The sequence below is a fragment of the Myxine glutinosa genome, chromosome 5 (assembly GCF_964187855.1).
Source record: "Myxine glutinosa chromosome 5, kmMyxGlut1.1, whole genome shotgun sequence".
In the NCBI taxonomy this organism is placed as follows: Eukaryota; Metazoa; Chordata; class Myxini; order Myxiniformes; family Myxinidae; genus Myxine; species Myxine glutinosa.
In genome coordinates this window covers 148,943,378-148,957,424 of record NC_136265.1, presented here as the reverse complement: position 1 = coordinate 148,957,424, position 14,047 = coordinate 148,943,378, and the positions used below count along the sequence as shown (strand labels likewise).

The window sequence follows — 14,047 nt, the reverse complement described above, 5'->3', positions numbered from 1 at the left end:
ATTTACACTCCATAGTGACGGAACAAGTTCCTCTTCTGCCACTTCATTAACTTTTGCTCTATTTACATTAAAAATTACTACAGCTGTAAACTTTTAAATAAAGAGTTCTTTCTAATCACGAATTGGTGATCGGATCGGAAACAGTCGGAGACCAGATTTATACATTAGAAAGGAAGCAGTTACAAGTGATTCCTGTGTCTGTCTGACGTATGATGTGTTTATTTATTGATGTTTTAAATATTGCGGGTTACTAAGAAGTCATAGCAATTAGCAATTTGTTAATTACTAAGTAATTGCAGTCATGATCGCACTGAATATTGCATATTTTATTATATTGAATTTCGGGTCACATGACTTGCCATTTTTTGGTCATTGTTTGATGAAGGGAATAATGAATATGTAACATTTTAGTTTATGTTTTGGCTTACATATCATGGTAACATATTGCTCTTGAATATAAATCTCTCACAATCCACATCATCAAATATATAAAGTTTATTAAGTCTGTACGTCAGATGTTCAAACGTGCCCCACAAGTATATATATATGTGTATGTATATATGTATATATGTATATATGTGTGTGTATATATATATATATATATGGCAAATGAAGATATATATATATATATAGAAGAAGAAGATATATAGAAGAAGAAGAAGAAGAAGAAGAAGAAGAATATATATATATATATATATATATATATATATATATATATATATATAGTATATATATATGAATATGAATATGAATGAATGATCGTTTTAAGGCCATTTTCCCTGCTAGAGCGGGGGTTAGCCTTGTGGGCCCCATGTTTGAGGCAATGTGTTTTATGGCCGGATGCCCTTCCTGACGCCAACCCTTGGTCACGCTCTTACGATGCGCAGGGATATGGTGTACCTATTCTAAACTGGGGTACACACCGTGATCATTCATCCCAGCAAGCTGGTACTCAATTTGCCGACCTCGGAAGGATGACAGGCTGAGTCAACCCTCCTGGCGTTAATTCAGCCATCGATCGGGATTACGAACTCAGGATCCTAGGATCCCAAGCCGGCACCCTAACCGCTAAGCCAACACCAGGCTAACATATATAAATATATATAATATATATAAAAGTTTGCTTGCTTAAAGCAAGGTCCACCAGATCATGTAGTGAGAGGGTGGAAAGCTCTTGGAAAAAACGAAGCCTGGAAAGAGGTGGGCTCTGGATGGGTTAATGAGGGGAAAAAAAGATCATGGTTTTGGATGGGGGATGATCTGAGATGGTGCACAGCTGTCTTGAGGACCTGTAGGGAGGAATGAGATTGAAGAGGATTTGGAAGTAAGTTCCACAGGTGGGAAAAAGAGGAATAAAAGTGGTGAGCAGTGAACCTGAATTTTGGGAGTTTCACCGGAAGGGGGCTGAAGGCAGAATGTGTGCACCCTACATCAACCTGTGAAGGGGATGGAGGGGGCTAATGTTCATTGGAATCTACCATAATCTGGAAGACCTTGGTTTCTTTGGCATCAAGCTGAACAAGGTGTGAGGCAGGGGTGCCATCCCAGAGGGGAGAGCAGTGCTCGGTCAGGTTGCCAAAGAAGGCTTTGTAGGTGGATAAGAGTTCAAGTGTGCCAAGGAAGGACTATACACGACGGAAGATGCCCAGTCGGCATCTCACTTTGTTGGCCAATTAAGGAGTTTGTTGTGGTTTCACCAAGAAAGATCATGGCTGATAGTGAGCCCCAAAAGTTTAAGTGACTGAACTTCTTCAGGAGGATTAAGAAATCATATGGGAGGGTTTGCCGGATGGTTCTATTGGAGACAGGACGTGTGAGATTTGCTCGGATTGAAAGACATATTTCAAGTGATTGACCAGCTTGTGGATAACAAGGTCTGAAGAGAGGGAAGTGGCCTGTCTATTTGAAGGATGAGGGATGCTCACGGCAGATGGTGGAATCGTCATAAAATAGATAAAGGGGATTTTCCAGAAAGTCAGAGAGGTAGTTGAAGATTAGGAATAGGACTAGACCCAAAACAATGCCTTGGGGAACTCCAGCCTTGACAGGGAGAGATGAAAGGATTCCTTTGAGAGCCACACATTTGACATTGGCGACTAGAGTAGAGGAAGTCAATAACCCAGTTGGCCTTGGATGACATAGGTAGAGTGTTTGAAGAGCACGTGGGGTGCTAGACTATTAAAAGCTAGATATATGTCAAAAGAGAAGGCCCTGAGGCCTGATCTCATGTCTAATATTAAGGACTTCCATCCATTGTTGGGAGAACAGAAGCTGCATGTCCAAGGCAGAGTGACCAGCTCTGAATCCTAATTGACGATCTGAGATCAGGCCGTTGAAGCAAAGCAAGGATTTGAGGGGAGCATACTCAAGAGACAGACTTAACAAGGCACCACCAGGTTTCAGTGAAATGGGTCTTCACAGATCATGGATATCCCAGCTCACATGTGGAAAATACCATAACCATGTCCGACCAATCAACTATTCATCATATGTCTGTTCGTGGTTTGATTCTCTACCATGGAAGCAATGACTCCTGCAAACTCAAAGAACCTGATTTCATCCACAAACTTGGAAGATCAGTACCAAACGGCTTGAATGAAAAATTATTTCTGCTCGTCACCAGACGTCATTCAGGCTCCTTCTTCACCCCCCTTTTTATTTATTGGTAAGGGATGGTAAGTCAGAGGCAGAGGTGCGGAGGAGGATTCAGGTGGGTGTGAATGTGTGGAGGAGGGTGGAGGGTGTAATGGCACACAGAAAGATTTCAAGGAGAGACAACAACAGAGGCTGCAGGTTTGCAAGAACAACTGTGTCAGGAGGATTGCAGGAGTGAAGAGGGTGGATAGGAGGAGAATGGATGAACTGAGGGAGAAGATTGGTGTGCAGGTGAGATTGGTGAAATGCCGGCTGAGATGGGCTGGACACTTGGTGCGGATTGGGAAGAGAGAATGGTAAATATAGTGAATAGGTTGAGGGAACAAAGTAGGAGGAAAAGAGGGAAACCACAGTTGAGATGGGAGGATTGTGTGAAGAGGTATATCAGTAAGGTGGGGGTGGTTGGAGAGTGGAGAGAGTTGGCTGAGAGAGGGAAGTAAAGGAGTATCGTGGTCAAGGCAGGGCAGAAGCTTGGTGCTATTGGACCTTAATCCTTCTAAAGGGAATAGCAGGAGAAGAAGAAGAAGTCTAGATGCAGATCCAGCTCATCAGTGCGATACAAAATGGAAACTTCACCTGGTCGAGGTATGCTTTCTACCGAGTACCGTTCTAATTCTGTGCTGAAATTATCGATTGTATAATTTAGAAGACAGAAACGTTTGAAAGTTCAAACTTAAGGTTGGCCAGATGTTGTCTTCTTGCTCTCCTGAGAGATGAAGGTCTTCAGAAATTACAAGTGTAGACAAGATGACAAATATTCCAAAAAGCTTTTGATTTGCTGTGTTCTCGACTTCTGATGACCACCCAGGGTTTGCGTTACTCCCCAACATGACCAATCGGCTTGGGATCATGATCATGATGGGCTTGTGATCTCACGTAATCAGCAATGGCTGCAGGTTGGATCATGATGCTCAATAAATTATATATATTACACTTCCTGATGCAATTTGATAACATCCCAGACAGTGACGTTGTCAAACAAAAGTAAAAAAAAAGAAGTGCAGAATAAGTTTGAAAAACAAATGTACACCACCGATATTCGCCACTCCTTGTTCGACGGCATCCATCATGGTGGATAAAGAACATTCGCTGTTTTTGTAGCGAAAGATGCTGATGGTTTTAGGAAGAAGTGGAACACAGCAAGCTGCACCCTTTCATTGGTAGGCAATGTGGCCATCTTGAACGGTTTCTCATATCTATAAACAAGGGGTGAGAGTGTGGATGGGGGAGCGGAAGTATATCAACACCACAAGCGAGGCTTTAGATTTTTGAAAATCTACTTTTTCTGGGATTAATATTCCCAAGAGAAGATACTTCATTCCTGTGCTTCTGCAGGCAGGGTGTTGTATCGATGATTATGTCACCTGTTGGATTGGAACTCTCTGCAAGAATTAGTTATAATATCTGAGTTCCCTTGCAAGGAACAGAATGATCATGCAGGAGGAGGGCATTAGGCCCAACAAGCGGTCACAATGGTTGCCAGCCTATGGCTGCTTGTCTCTGCTCTATCCATCAAGCAAGAAAGTAGCACGTACCATTTTAAAAGTCTTTCGTATGACTCGGCCAGGGTTCTAACTGCTGACCTCCCAGACTGAGAGCAGATGTTCAAACCATTACTGCTGCTGATGGATGCTAAAATTACCTTCAGCAAAGAGGAGGCAATTGTTGCCGATACTCTGGACAAGTTGCTGCCCTGATTACTGCTGGGAAAGCTATGACAACACCACCCAAAGTGCAATGTCAGATCATTCCACAAAGCCTGCAACAAGTTTGTGTCCACTCACAAGAGAGCCAGAAGACATCTGTCCAACCTCAAGAACTAACTTTCAAACTTGTCTCCCTCCTCTAAAACCTGGTGGCACCTTGCTCGTCAAGTCTGTCTCTGGCGTACGCCCCCCTTCCATCCATTTCTACTCGTCAAATGGCACCACAGCCGACTGCGCTCGTGAGAAGGTTGAATGCCTCAATTTTGTGTTTGCTTCAAAATTTGTCCCCAACCCCTCACTCTCGGTACCCACCATACCCAGTCACACTAAACTGCTCCTGGACTCTGTCTTTTGCAAATGAGAAGGTGGAATGTTTCTGGCAATCCCAACTCTCATTGTGATCCTGCGACTGGACCGAACAGCATCAGCTCACATGTCCTAAAAAAAACCTGCTCTACTGCTCTAGCGCACAATTCCTCACACTTTGCTCTCTCTCTGCCCTCTGCCCTTTTTACAATACTAGGGCATTGCCCGTACTATATCTATATCTAAAATTATATCCCCCCCCTCTATTTACATGAAATGGTTTGGTCCAAAGCGAACGGCTTGCGAGTACGGTGACAATCCCCCCCCTCTATTTACATGCAATGGTTTGGTCCAAAGCGAACGGCTTCCGGAGTTTGGTAAAGAAATCGCCATCGCGTGCACAAACGCGCAGGAAAGCGAATGAATCGCAAATTCGTTTTTATTAGTTTTAAAACATAGTTTAACGCCAACATAGTTTGCAAACGTGAAATAAATGAATACGCTGTCAAATGTGCCATCCGAGGCAGAGTGTGTCCGCCACGTTCGGCACACGCGATCGTTCGCTGCTCTCTGATTGGTTGAATCGTTTTTTGGACATAGCTCGGTAAGTAATTGTCCGATTAATATGAAACCTTGAAAAGGCACATCCTCGGGTCCCCAGCAATATACCTGGCAAGTTTCAAGTATATCGGACCGGTAGTTGTCGAGAAGACAGGGTGCACATACCGACCCCCTTAACTCGCTCCCAATGATAATTAATTATCAATGTCATGGAAACCATCATCGCAGATGACATAAAATTCTTCCTTTTCTCCAACACCTTCATCTCAGATCACCAATTTGGATTAATTCCACCTCATTCTACCTTGGACATGTTGCTTCTACTCTCCCAACAATAGATGGAGGCCCTCAATGGCAGACATGAGATAAGGGCCATATCTCTGGACATACATCTAGCTTTTGATACAGTCTGGCATTCCAGCTTGCTCTTCAAACACTCTGCGTAAGGCATTGAAGGCCAACTCCACACATGGTCTTCTGACTTCCTCTACTCTCGTAGCCAACGTGTAACTCTCAACGAAATTATTTCTTCTCCTCTCCTGTCAAGGCTGGAGTACCCCAGGCAGTGTTCTGGGCCCACTCCTATTTCTGATGTACATCAACAATTTATCTGACCCTCTGGAAAATCCTCCATCTTTTTGCTGATGACTGCACCCTCTGCCGTGACATCCCTCATCCTTCAGATAGGCAGGCAGCAGCCTCTTCCGTCGATTTCGACCTTAATAGAATCACAAGATGAACAAACACTTGGAATATGTTTCAATCATGACAAATCTCACACACTCACCATCCCTCTCAATCTCCCTTGCATGGCAAACCCTCCCATCTACTTTCTTAACAATCCTCTTGAGGAAGTTCAGTCACTCAAACTCTTGGGTCTCACTATCAGCCATGATCTTTCTTGGGCAAACCACATTTTAAGTCTCTAAAGCCACCAGCCGATTGGACATGCTCCATTATGCAATGTGCTCCTTGGCACACCTGCACTTCTATCCACCTGCAAGGCCTTCATCCACAGCTCGATGGAGTGCTGCTCTCCCCTATGCTCTCGCCTGCAATCCCAGACCAGATGCAATGTCAAGATTCTGCCTCACACTTTGCACAACTTGACAATGTGGAACCTAAAGCCTTCCAGATCATTAGAATCTCCCACGATAAAGCTGAGTATATGGGTCTATCACCGCCATCGCAGACATGTTGGTGGTCTCTCTGTCTTTTTCTGCTTACTTTCTGGTCTTGCACCCTCCGCTCTTTCCGTACTTCATCTTCCCCACCCCACTCCAGGTTTCTGCAGGTCACACGCGGTCTACCAGCAACTCCGTTCTGGTGAAACTCCCAAAATCCAGAATCGCTGCTTGCCTCCACTCATTCATTACTCGTTTTTCCCACCTGTGGAAGGAACTTCCACATTCTCTTCAATTTCATTCTTCCCTTCAGGTCTTCAAGACATCTGCTCACCACAATCTCAGGTCATCTCTCATCCAAACCATGATCTTTTCTACTCCCGTTAACCCCCCGCCTCCCCCAAACCACCCTCCAATCTCACCTCTTTCCACATTAAAAGTTTTTCTCCTTCCTGAGAGTTTGCATATGTTTCCATATTGTCCACCCCATGCATCCTCCCCTACCTCTCATTCCTACTCACATCTCTTATTTGTCCAAATCTCCCTCTATTTTGTCCTTCAACCCTGCTGTTGGTGTTCCCCCTTTTCTATACTGTTCCTTTCATTCTGTTGCATCCTTACCCATTCTGTTCTCACTCTTCCAAGAGCCTAGACTCTGTATACCAAAAAAAACCTTGATATTTGATTTTCTCAATCACTCCATGGCAGAGTACACATTTAATCGGCAATGATCCAGCAGACAGGTCGCCCAAGCCAGTGCTAATTTCTCTAATGGAAATAATCTTCCCTCTCTTCCAAACTGGTGCCTGGTGTTGGCTTAGCGGTTAGGGTGCCGGCTTGGGATCCTAGGATCCTGGGTTCGAATCCCGGTCGATCGCTGAATTAACACCAGCGGGGTTGACTCCGCCTGTCATCCTTCCGAGGTCGGCAAATTGAGTACCAGTTTGCTGGGATGAATGATCACGGTGTGTACCCCGATTTAGAATAGGTGCACCGTATCCCTGCGCATCATAAGAGCGTGACCAAGGGTTGGCGTCAGGAAGGGCATCCGGCCATAAAAACATTCCCCCAAACAGGGAACCATGATTGTCATGGGGCCCGCAAAGCGAACCCCCGCTCTAGCGGGGAAAATGGCCTTAAAACGATCATTCATTCATTTTTTTCTTCCAAACTCTATTTACAGACAAAATTCCATGTGTATTTTCATATCGTCGTTTATGGTTTAAAAAAAAAACATGAGCAAAGCTATTTATAGTCAAACAAATATCCAAATTAGGATTCCCAGTCACATAACATTCAACCAGAAACCACTGAAGACCCTGGATTCCTCGTTTTTCCACCTCAAGTCATAAGGATCACAATTCCTTCATCCATCCCAATCTTTCCTCGCCTGTGGAACCATTTTTGTGATTCGGTCATCTCGAGTCTTCCACCATTCATGCTCTTTCCCATTTATACCTGAGCTTTACCACAATTACCAAAGACCCCGTTCTAACCCCTCTCCTGCATTTCTCCCCCTTGTGCTCTTGTGATTCCTTTGTTTCATACTATCGCATTCCTTTCGGTCCCCGTCCTGTCTTTCTCATTTGCCCCCCAATTCTGTTAGTGCGACAAATCGTTGAGGGAGTTTTCAAGAGGGCTCTCCTGATTTAGATACATGAAAATCTTCACAAAGACCAGTATTCCATTAAACATATGAGCAGGACCTTTGCACTGCATTGCAGGACAGCCGTCGCTTTAGTTTGACGTCATAGCTTTCCAAATGAAGTAAACGGTGCAAGACCAAGCCATAGCATGATGCTGCCTCCACCATGCTTCACTGTAGGAATGGTGTTAGATGGGTGATGGCCTGTGCTCGGTTTCCGCCAGACGTAGTGCTTTGCATTCAGGCCAAAGAGTTCAATTTTTGTCTCATCAGACCACACAGAATATTTTGCGTCATGCTCTCAACGTCTTTCAGGTGCCTTTTTGCAAATTCCCGGCGTGCTGCCATGTGCCTTTTTCTCAAGACCTTTTTCCCATAACTCTATAGTTCAGTCAAAGTGGTAATTTGGTTGTTGGTCACCTCCCTGACCAAGGTCACCACCACCATCTCTTATCTTCCCCCATCCAAAACCTTGATCTCTTCTACCCCCATTAATTCATCCCAGATCCAATTTTTTTTTGGAAATCCCAACTTCTTTCTTTCCTGGAAGTTCTAGCAGTGTCCATGTGTTTTATACCTTTCCCACCCCCCTCCCCTGCCTTCCCATGCCTCCTCCCCCCAAGCCCTCTCCCTCCCACAGATCTCCCGATGTCCCTGTTCTCTGCTGTTGTACTTGTGTGCTTCCCTCTCTCTCCCCACCTTGTCTCCCGCTCCCTTTATTGTATGTTTTGTGTGTCCGTTTGTCCTTTTTTGTGATTGATGTTAGCTCTTTCACGAGCCTCGATCTTGTATACAAAAAATAAAAAAGGTCCTTCTTGCCCGGTTGCTCAGTTTGGTCGGACGGCCAGCTCTAGGAAGAGTCTGTGTTGTTCCATATTATTTCCATTTCCTAATGATGGAGCTCTTTCAAATTCTATAAATTGTTTTATACCCTTCCCCAAATCTAGGCCTCCTCACAATTCTATCTCAGAGTTCTACCGATAGTTCCTTGGACTTCATGGTAGAGTTTCTGCTCAACTGTGCGACTTGCACTGTCAACTGTGCGACCTTGTATCGTAAGGTGTGTTTCTTTATCAATTATGTTCAACAATTGAATTGGCCACAGGTGGACTCCAGTCAAGTTGTAGAGACATATCAAGGATGATTAAAGGGAATTGGGTGTACCTGAGTTCAATTTGGAGTGTCAGAGCAAAGGGCTTGAATACTTATTGACTCAAGATATTTCTGCTTTTCATCTTTAATCGATTTGTAAAAATTTTAAAATACAAATTCCACTTTGACATTATGAGGTATTATGTGTCGATGACTGACAAAAAATCTCAATTTAATGCATTTTAAATTCAGGCTGTAACACAACAAAATGTGAAAAAGTCAAGGGGTGTGAATACTTTCTGAAGGCACTGTAGATCATGCTTTTGGCTCAAATGACGAGACTCGGAGTTGTGGTTAGAACGTACGCTCTGAGTCTGTAAAGGTCAACGGTTCAAACCCAACGTTGCCCAAGTCATACCAAAGACTTCAAAAATTGTACGTGCTGCTTCCTTGCTTCGAGCTCAGCATTTAGATTATACAGCGAAGAGAAAGCCCTGGGTTCGTATCACACGGTGGGTTGGAGAGGGATGATAATTTCCCCTCAATTGCTGCACAGACTAGAGAGATAAATAAAAGCAACGCTACAAGATGGCGTCACGGACACCCAATATGTTCCAGGACGTTGCGTCACTTCCTCCACAAGGTCGCCACCTGTGTTTGTCTGAAATAAAGTCCAGTGTGGTCCAATGTGTCTGTCTACATGTGTGCATTGGTGTTGCAGTTCTTCCAGGAGCCCAAGATCCTATTAAATACATGTATTAAATGCAATAAAAATTTCAGAAGGGGAAATTTATGACCCCACTCCCTCATAACTAGGGCAGTCGCAATGAGGTGACATTGAATTCTACAAATAATGCAAGCATGAACCTTTTCCCCTAGTTTACAAAATTATAAACGAGTATCATTTTCTGGGGCGTGGCTGTGCCACTGATTCAGTACCTCCCATTACTAATAAGCTGGTGCTCATTTTGCCGACCTCGGAAGGACGACAGGCTGAGTCAACCCACCTGGTGTTAATTCAACGGCCTAATGGGGGCTGGATGCACCTGAGCTCAATCTCAGGACCCTAAGATCTCGAGCCAGCCACCTTAACCATTAAGCCAACACCTGGCTTATTTAAAGTATGTTTAGTAACCAATGATGCATCAGTCTGACCTCCACCTCACCCAACCCCTCACTCCTCCTTCCCCCCCCCTCCCCCCTCCCCTCCTTCCCCCCTCCTTCCCCCCTCTCCCCTCCTTCCCCCCTCTCCCCTCCTTCCCCCCTCTCCCCTCCTTCCCCCCTCTCTCCTACTTCTCCCCTCTCTCCTACTTCTCCCCTCTCTCCTCCTTCCCCCCTCTCTCCTCCTTCCCCCCTCTCCCCTCCTTCCCCCCTCTCCCCTCCTTCCCCACTTTCCCCTCCTTCCCTCCTTCCCCCCTCTCCCCTCCTTCCCCCCTCTCCCCTCCTTCCCCCCTCTCTCCTACTTCTCCCCTCTCTCCTACTTCTCCCCTCTCTCCTCCTTCCCTCCTCTCCCACGCCTTCCCCCCTCTCCCCTCCTTCCCCCCTCTCCCCTCCTTCCCCCCTCTCCCCTCCTTCCCCCCTCTCCCCTCCTTCCCCCCTCTCCCCTCCTTCCCCCCTCTCCCCTCCTTCCCCCCTCTCCCCTCCTTCCCCCCTCTCTCCTACATCTCCCCTCTCTCCTACTTCCCCCCTCTCTCCTCCTTCCCTCCTCTCCCACGCCTTCCCCCCTCTCCCCTCCTTCCCCCCTCTCCCCTCATTCCCCCCTCTGCCCTCCTTCCCGCCTCTCCCCTCCTTCCCGCCTCTCCACTCCTTCCCCCTCCCCATCCTTCTACCTCCACCTCCACCTCCTGTTTATTCCTTACCCACCTTCTCACCACAATCATTGCTTTATTCAAACCTTCCTCCCATTTTCAATCCTTTTCTCAAATGTATTTTTTCTAATTACACCCACCACAAAATGTGCCTCCCTCCAGACCACCACCAACCTCCCTCCAGAGCTCATCTTGCTTTACCCCCACACCTCGAGGAAGTATTTATGCTTTTGCAAAACCAGCCGTTTGAATGACATGTTTTGTTCCGGAGTGAAAGTCCAGGTAACTATGAAATAAAACAAGTTGTGCTGCAGTCACCTCACCTCGTCAATCTACCTGTAAGTACCTGCCTAGTGCAACTTCTGTTGAACTCTTACCCGAACCTCAACAAGTGTATCAAAAACATGAACATTAACCAGTGTTACCAAGTTATGGATAACTTTTACTCACTCTTCGTCTTCCTGATAAGTATGTTGTTGCTCAAAGTCCATTCCTCCTGAGATTGCAGAGTTTCAATTTCCCTGGAACTGAAGGAGTTTCCTTTAATCCTGTGGAAGGTACAGTTTCACACCTCTCGTCTTAATAAATCTGGTACTGCTGCTCCTTTACCTCATCTTTCACAAATGTTTTTTTTTTATAAGTGTACATGGCATGAAAACTAGTCAGGGTGGGAAAGATATTAGTGTGGATATTAGTGTGATAACACACTCAGAAAGTGTAGTTATTTCTGTGTGAAGCCTTTTCATTGATTTTTTAAATATACAATTCCATACCCGAGCCAATTACCCCAAAATTTGCTCCCCCACATTATTTTAACATACGCTAGGTCAACGTCACAATTAAAAAATATGTCAATTAATCAAATCAAAGGTAAAACAAAAAATAACGCCATTCCCGGCAATCGAGCATTGTACGTCGGGTGCCCCCCTCGGCGATGAAAGTGATGGAGCTTGGCTTGCACCTCCACCTCATCAAGTTTGAAGGTGGCGAATCATCTTATGAGTTTCACCTGTACAGCTGGGCCAATCTCCACCAAAGTTTGCATATGTGCTGGGGGTACCCAGGGTTAGGTCCTGGACACGAGCCCCCACCCCACAAGGCAATTCTCTGCATGTATGTGTTGTGTGTACGTCTGAAAAATCATATAAAAGAAAGACAACATGAGACTGAGGAGGAACTGACCCAAAACAAGGAAATGAGGCCATTTGGCCGAACATTGATGTGGTGCACTCCCGCATTCATTTTTGCTGCAGCTTTAAACATGAATTTTCTTGGTGGTTTACTAAAGTCAAAATAACCCCAATCTTGATTGGGTGACCCTTCTTGTATGTATGTATTTAATAAACAGGAATACATTTTTGCGTAAAGCAAGTGTGAAAAAATTCTGACAACCCAGGATTCGAACCCAAGGACCTCACATTTATGTAGGTGGTGGGTGTGTGTGTAACGTTTAAAAACAATTTTTTTATACAATTCCATAGCCCTGGGGCCAATTGCCCCAAAAATTGCCCGACAACATCGTAACACATGCTACGTCAACATCCCAATGCGGGGACTGAGCATGGACAGAGAGATTTTAAGACATAATTTAACTAGAACGGCACTCAGTAGAGAGCATACCTCCGCCTGGTTGGCCATATCAATCAATGGTGAAGAATCACTTAAAAAATTCTAGGAGCTGGATCCGGATCTTCACCAAAATTTAAGCGATTCTTCCTTGTCACGCACATAACCTGTCCAACAAGTTTCGTCCAAATCCATCTATAACTTTTTGAGATATCCTGCTATGTATCGTTTTTGGCCCTATCTCCCAATGGTGAAGAATCACTTTAAAATAATAAATAATTCTCATATCCGAATCCATATTCAGATCTTCACCAAAATCGAATCGAATCGTCCATGTCAGACACCCAACTGGTCCACCAAGTTTCGTCCAAATCCATCTATAACTTTTTGAGATATCCTGCTATGTATCGTTTTTGGCCCGATCTCCCAATGGTGAAGACTGAAGAATCACTTTAAAAATTCTAGTAGCCGAATCCGAATCCCGATCTTCACCAAAATCTAAACATTTCGTCCTTGTCACATACGCTACATCTCTGCCAAATCTCGTCCGAATCCGTCCACAACTTTTTGAGATATCTTGTTCACAAACAAACGGACGGACGGACAAACAGACAGGGGTGAAAACATAACCTCCATCCACTTTTGGTATTAAATGAACATACCGTAATTGAATCAATAAAAACGTAATTCAACCCAAGACGAGTTTCGCATTCACTCACGTGATCTCACGCATGCTCGGCACGTGAGCAATTCTGATCAACGTCGGAATCGATTCATCTGTCAGGCAACAATCGGCGACACTGGAAAAGCGAAAATTGTTTACGGAGTGAAAAAGGCACCGGGTTAAATTCTAATTAAAAAAATCAAACGCCAAAAGTTGTTTACACTGGTTGAACCACTGATCACTCCAGAATGATTGTTACACAGAGATTTCATGTTGTTAGCTATCAATAACGATAAAATAAAATCTTGCACCCGATCCTGACCACAGAACCTATATGAGAAGCTATTTATCACATGTAAACACAAAACAAATACTGTATAAGGCTTGAAGAGAGGTTGGTATTACCCTCCTGTGAAATCGAGCGAGTTAAAGGGATTGGGGGGGAATGGCGAGCACAAATGGCCTGGGCCTGGTAAGGAGGGATGGGGTGGAATGGCGAGCACAAATGGCCTGGGCCAGGTAAGGAGGGAATGGCGAGCACAAATGGCCTGGGCCTGGTAAGGAGGGATGGGGTGGAATGGCGAGCACAAATGGCCTGGGCATGGTAAAGGGGGAATGGCGAGCACAAATGACCTAGGCGTGGTAAGGAGGGATTGGGGGGAATGGCGAGCACAAATGACCTGGGCCTGGTAGGGAGGGATTGGGTGGAATGGCGAGCACAAATGACCTGGGCCTGGTAGGGAGGGATTGGGGGGAATGGCGAGCACAAATGGCCTGGGCGTGGTAAGGAGGGAATGGGGGGAATGGCGAGCACAAATGGCCTGGGCATGGTAAGGAGGGAATGGGGGGAATGGCGAGCACAAATGGCCTGGGCGTGGTAAGGAGGGAATGGGGGGAATGGCGAGCACAAATGGCCTGGG

At 45.3% G+C, this 14,047-nt stretch overlaps 1 protein-coding gene across 2 annotated transcripts in view; it reads right to left on the bottom strand.

The window, feature by feature from the left end:
- Window positions 1–761: 761 nt before the first annotated feature.
- LOC137426940 (NACHT, LRR and PYD domains-containing protein 3) overlaps window positions 762–14,047 on the bottom strand; it is a 113,577-nt gene continuing 100,291 nt past the window's right edge. The window contains exons 14-16 of one of the 2 annotated variants that reach the window (XM_068115983.2): window positions 13,183–13,263; window positions 11,348–11,445; window positions 762–3,851 (exon numbers count right to left, since the gene is read on the bottom strand). In XM_068115983.2, coding sequence (XP_067972084.2) covers window positions 3,775–3,851; window positions 11,348–11,445; window positions 13,183–13,263 — 256 coding nt within the window. In that variant the 3' untranslated portion in view covers window positions 762–3,774. Of the gene's footprint in view, window positions 3,852–9,218; window positions 9,584–11,347; window positions 11,446–13,182; window positions 13,264–14,047 lie in introns of those variants that run through there. The other variant, XM_078778836.1, reaches the window with a different exon arrangement.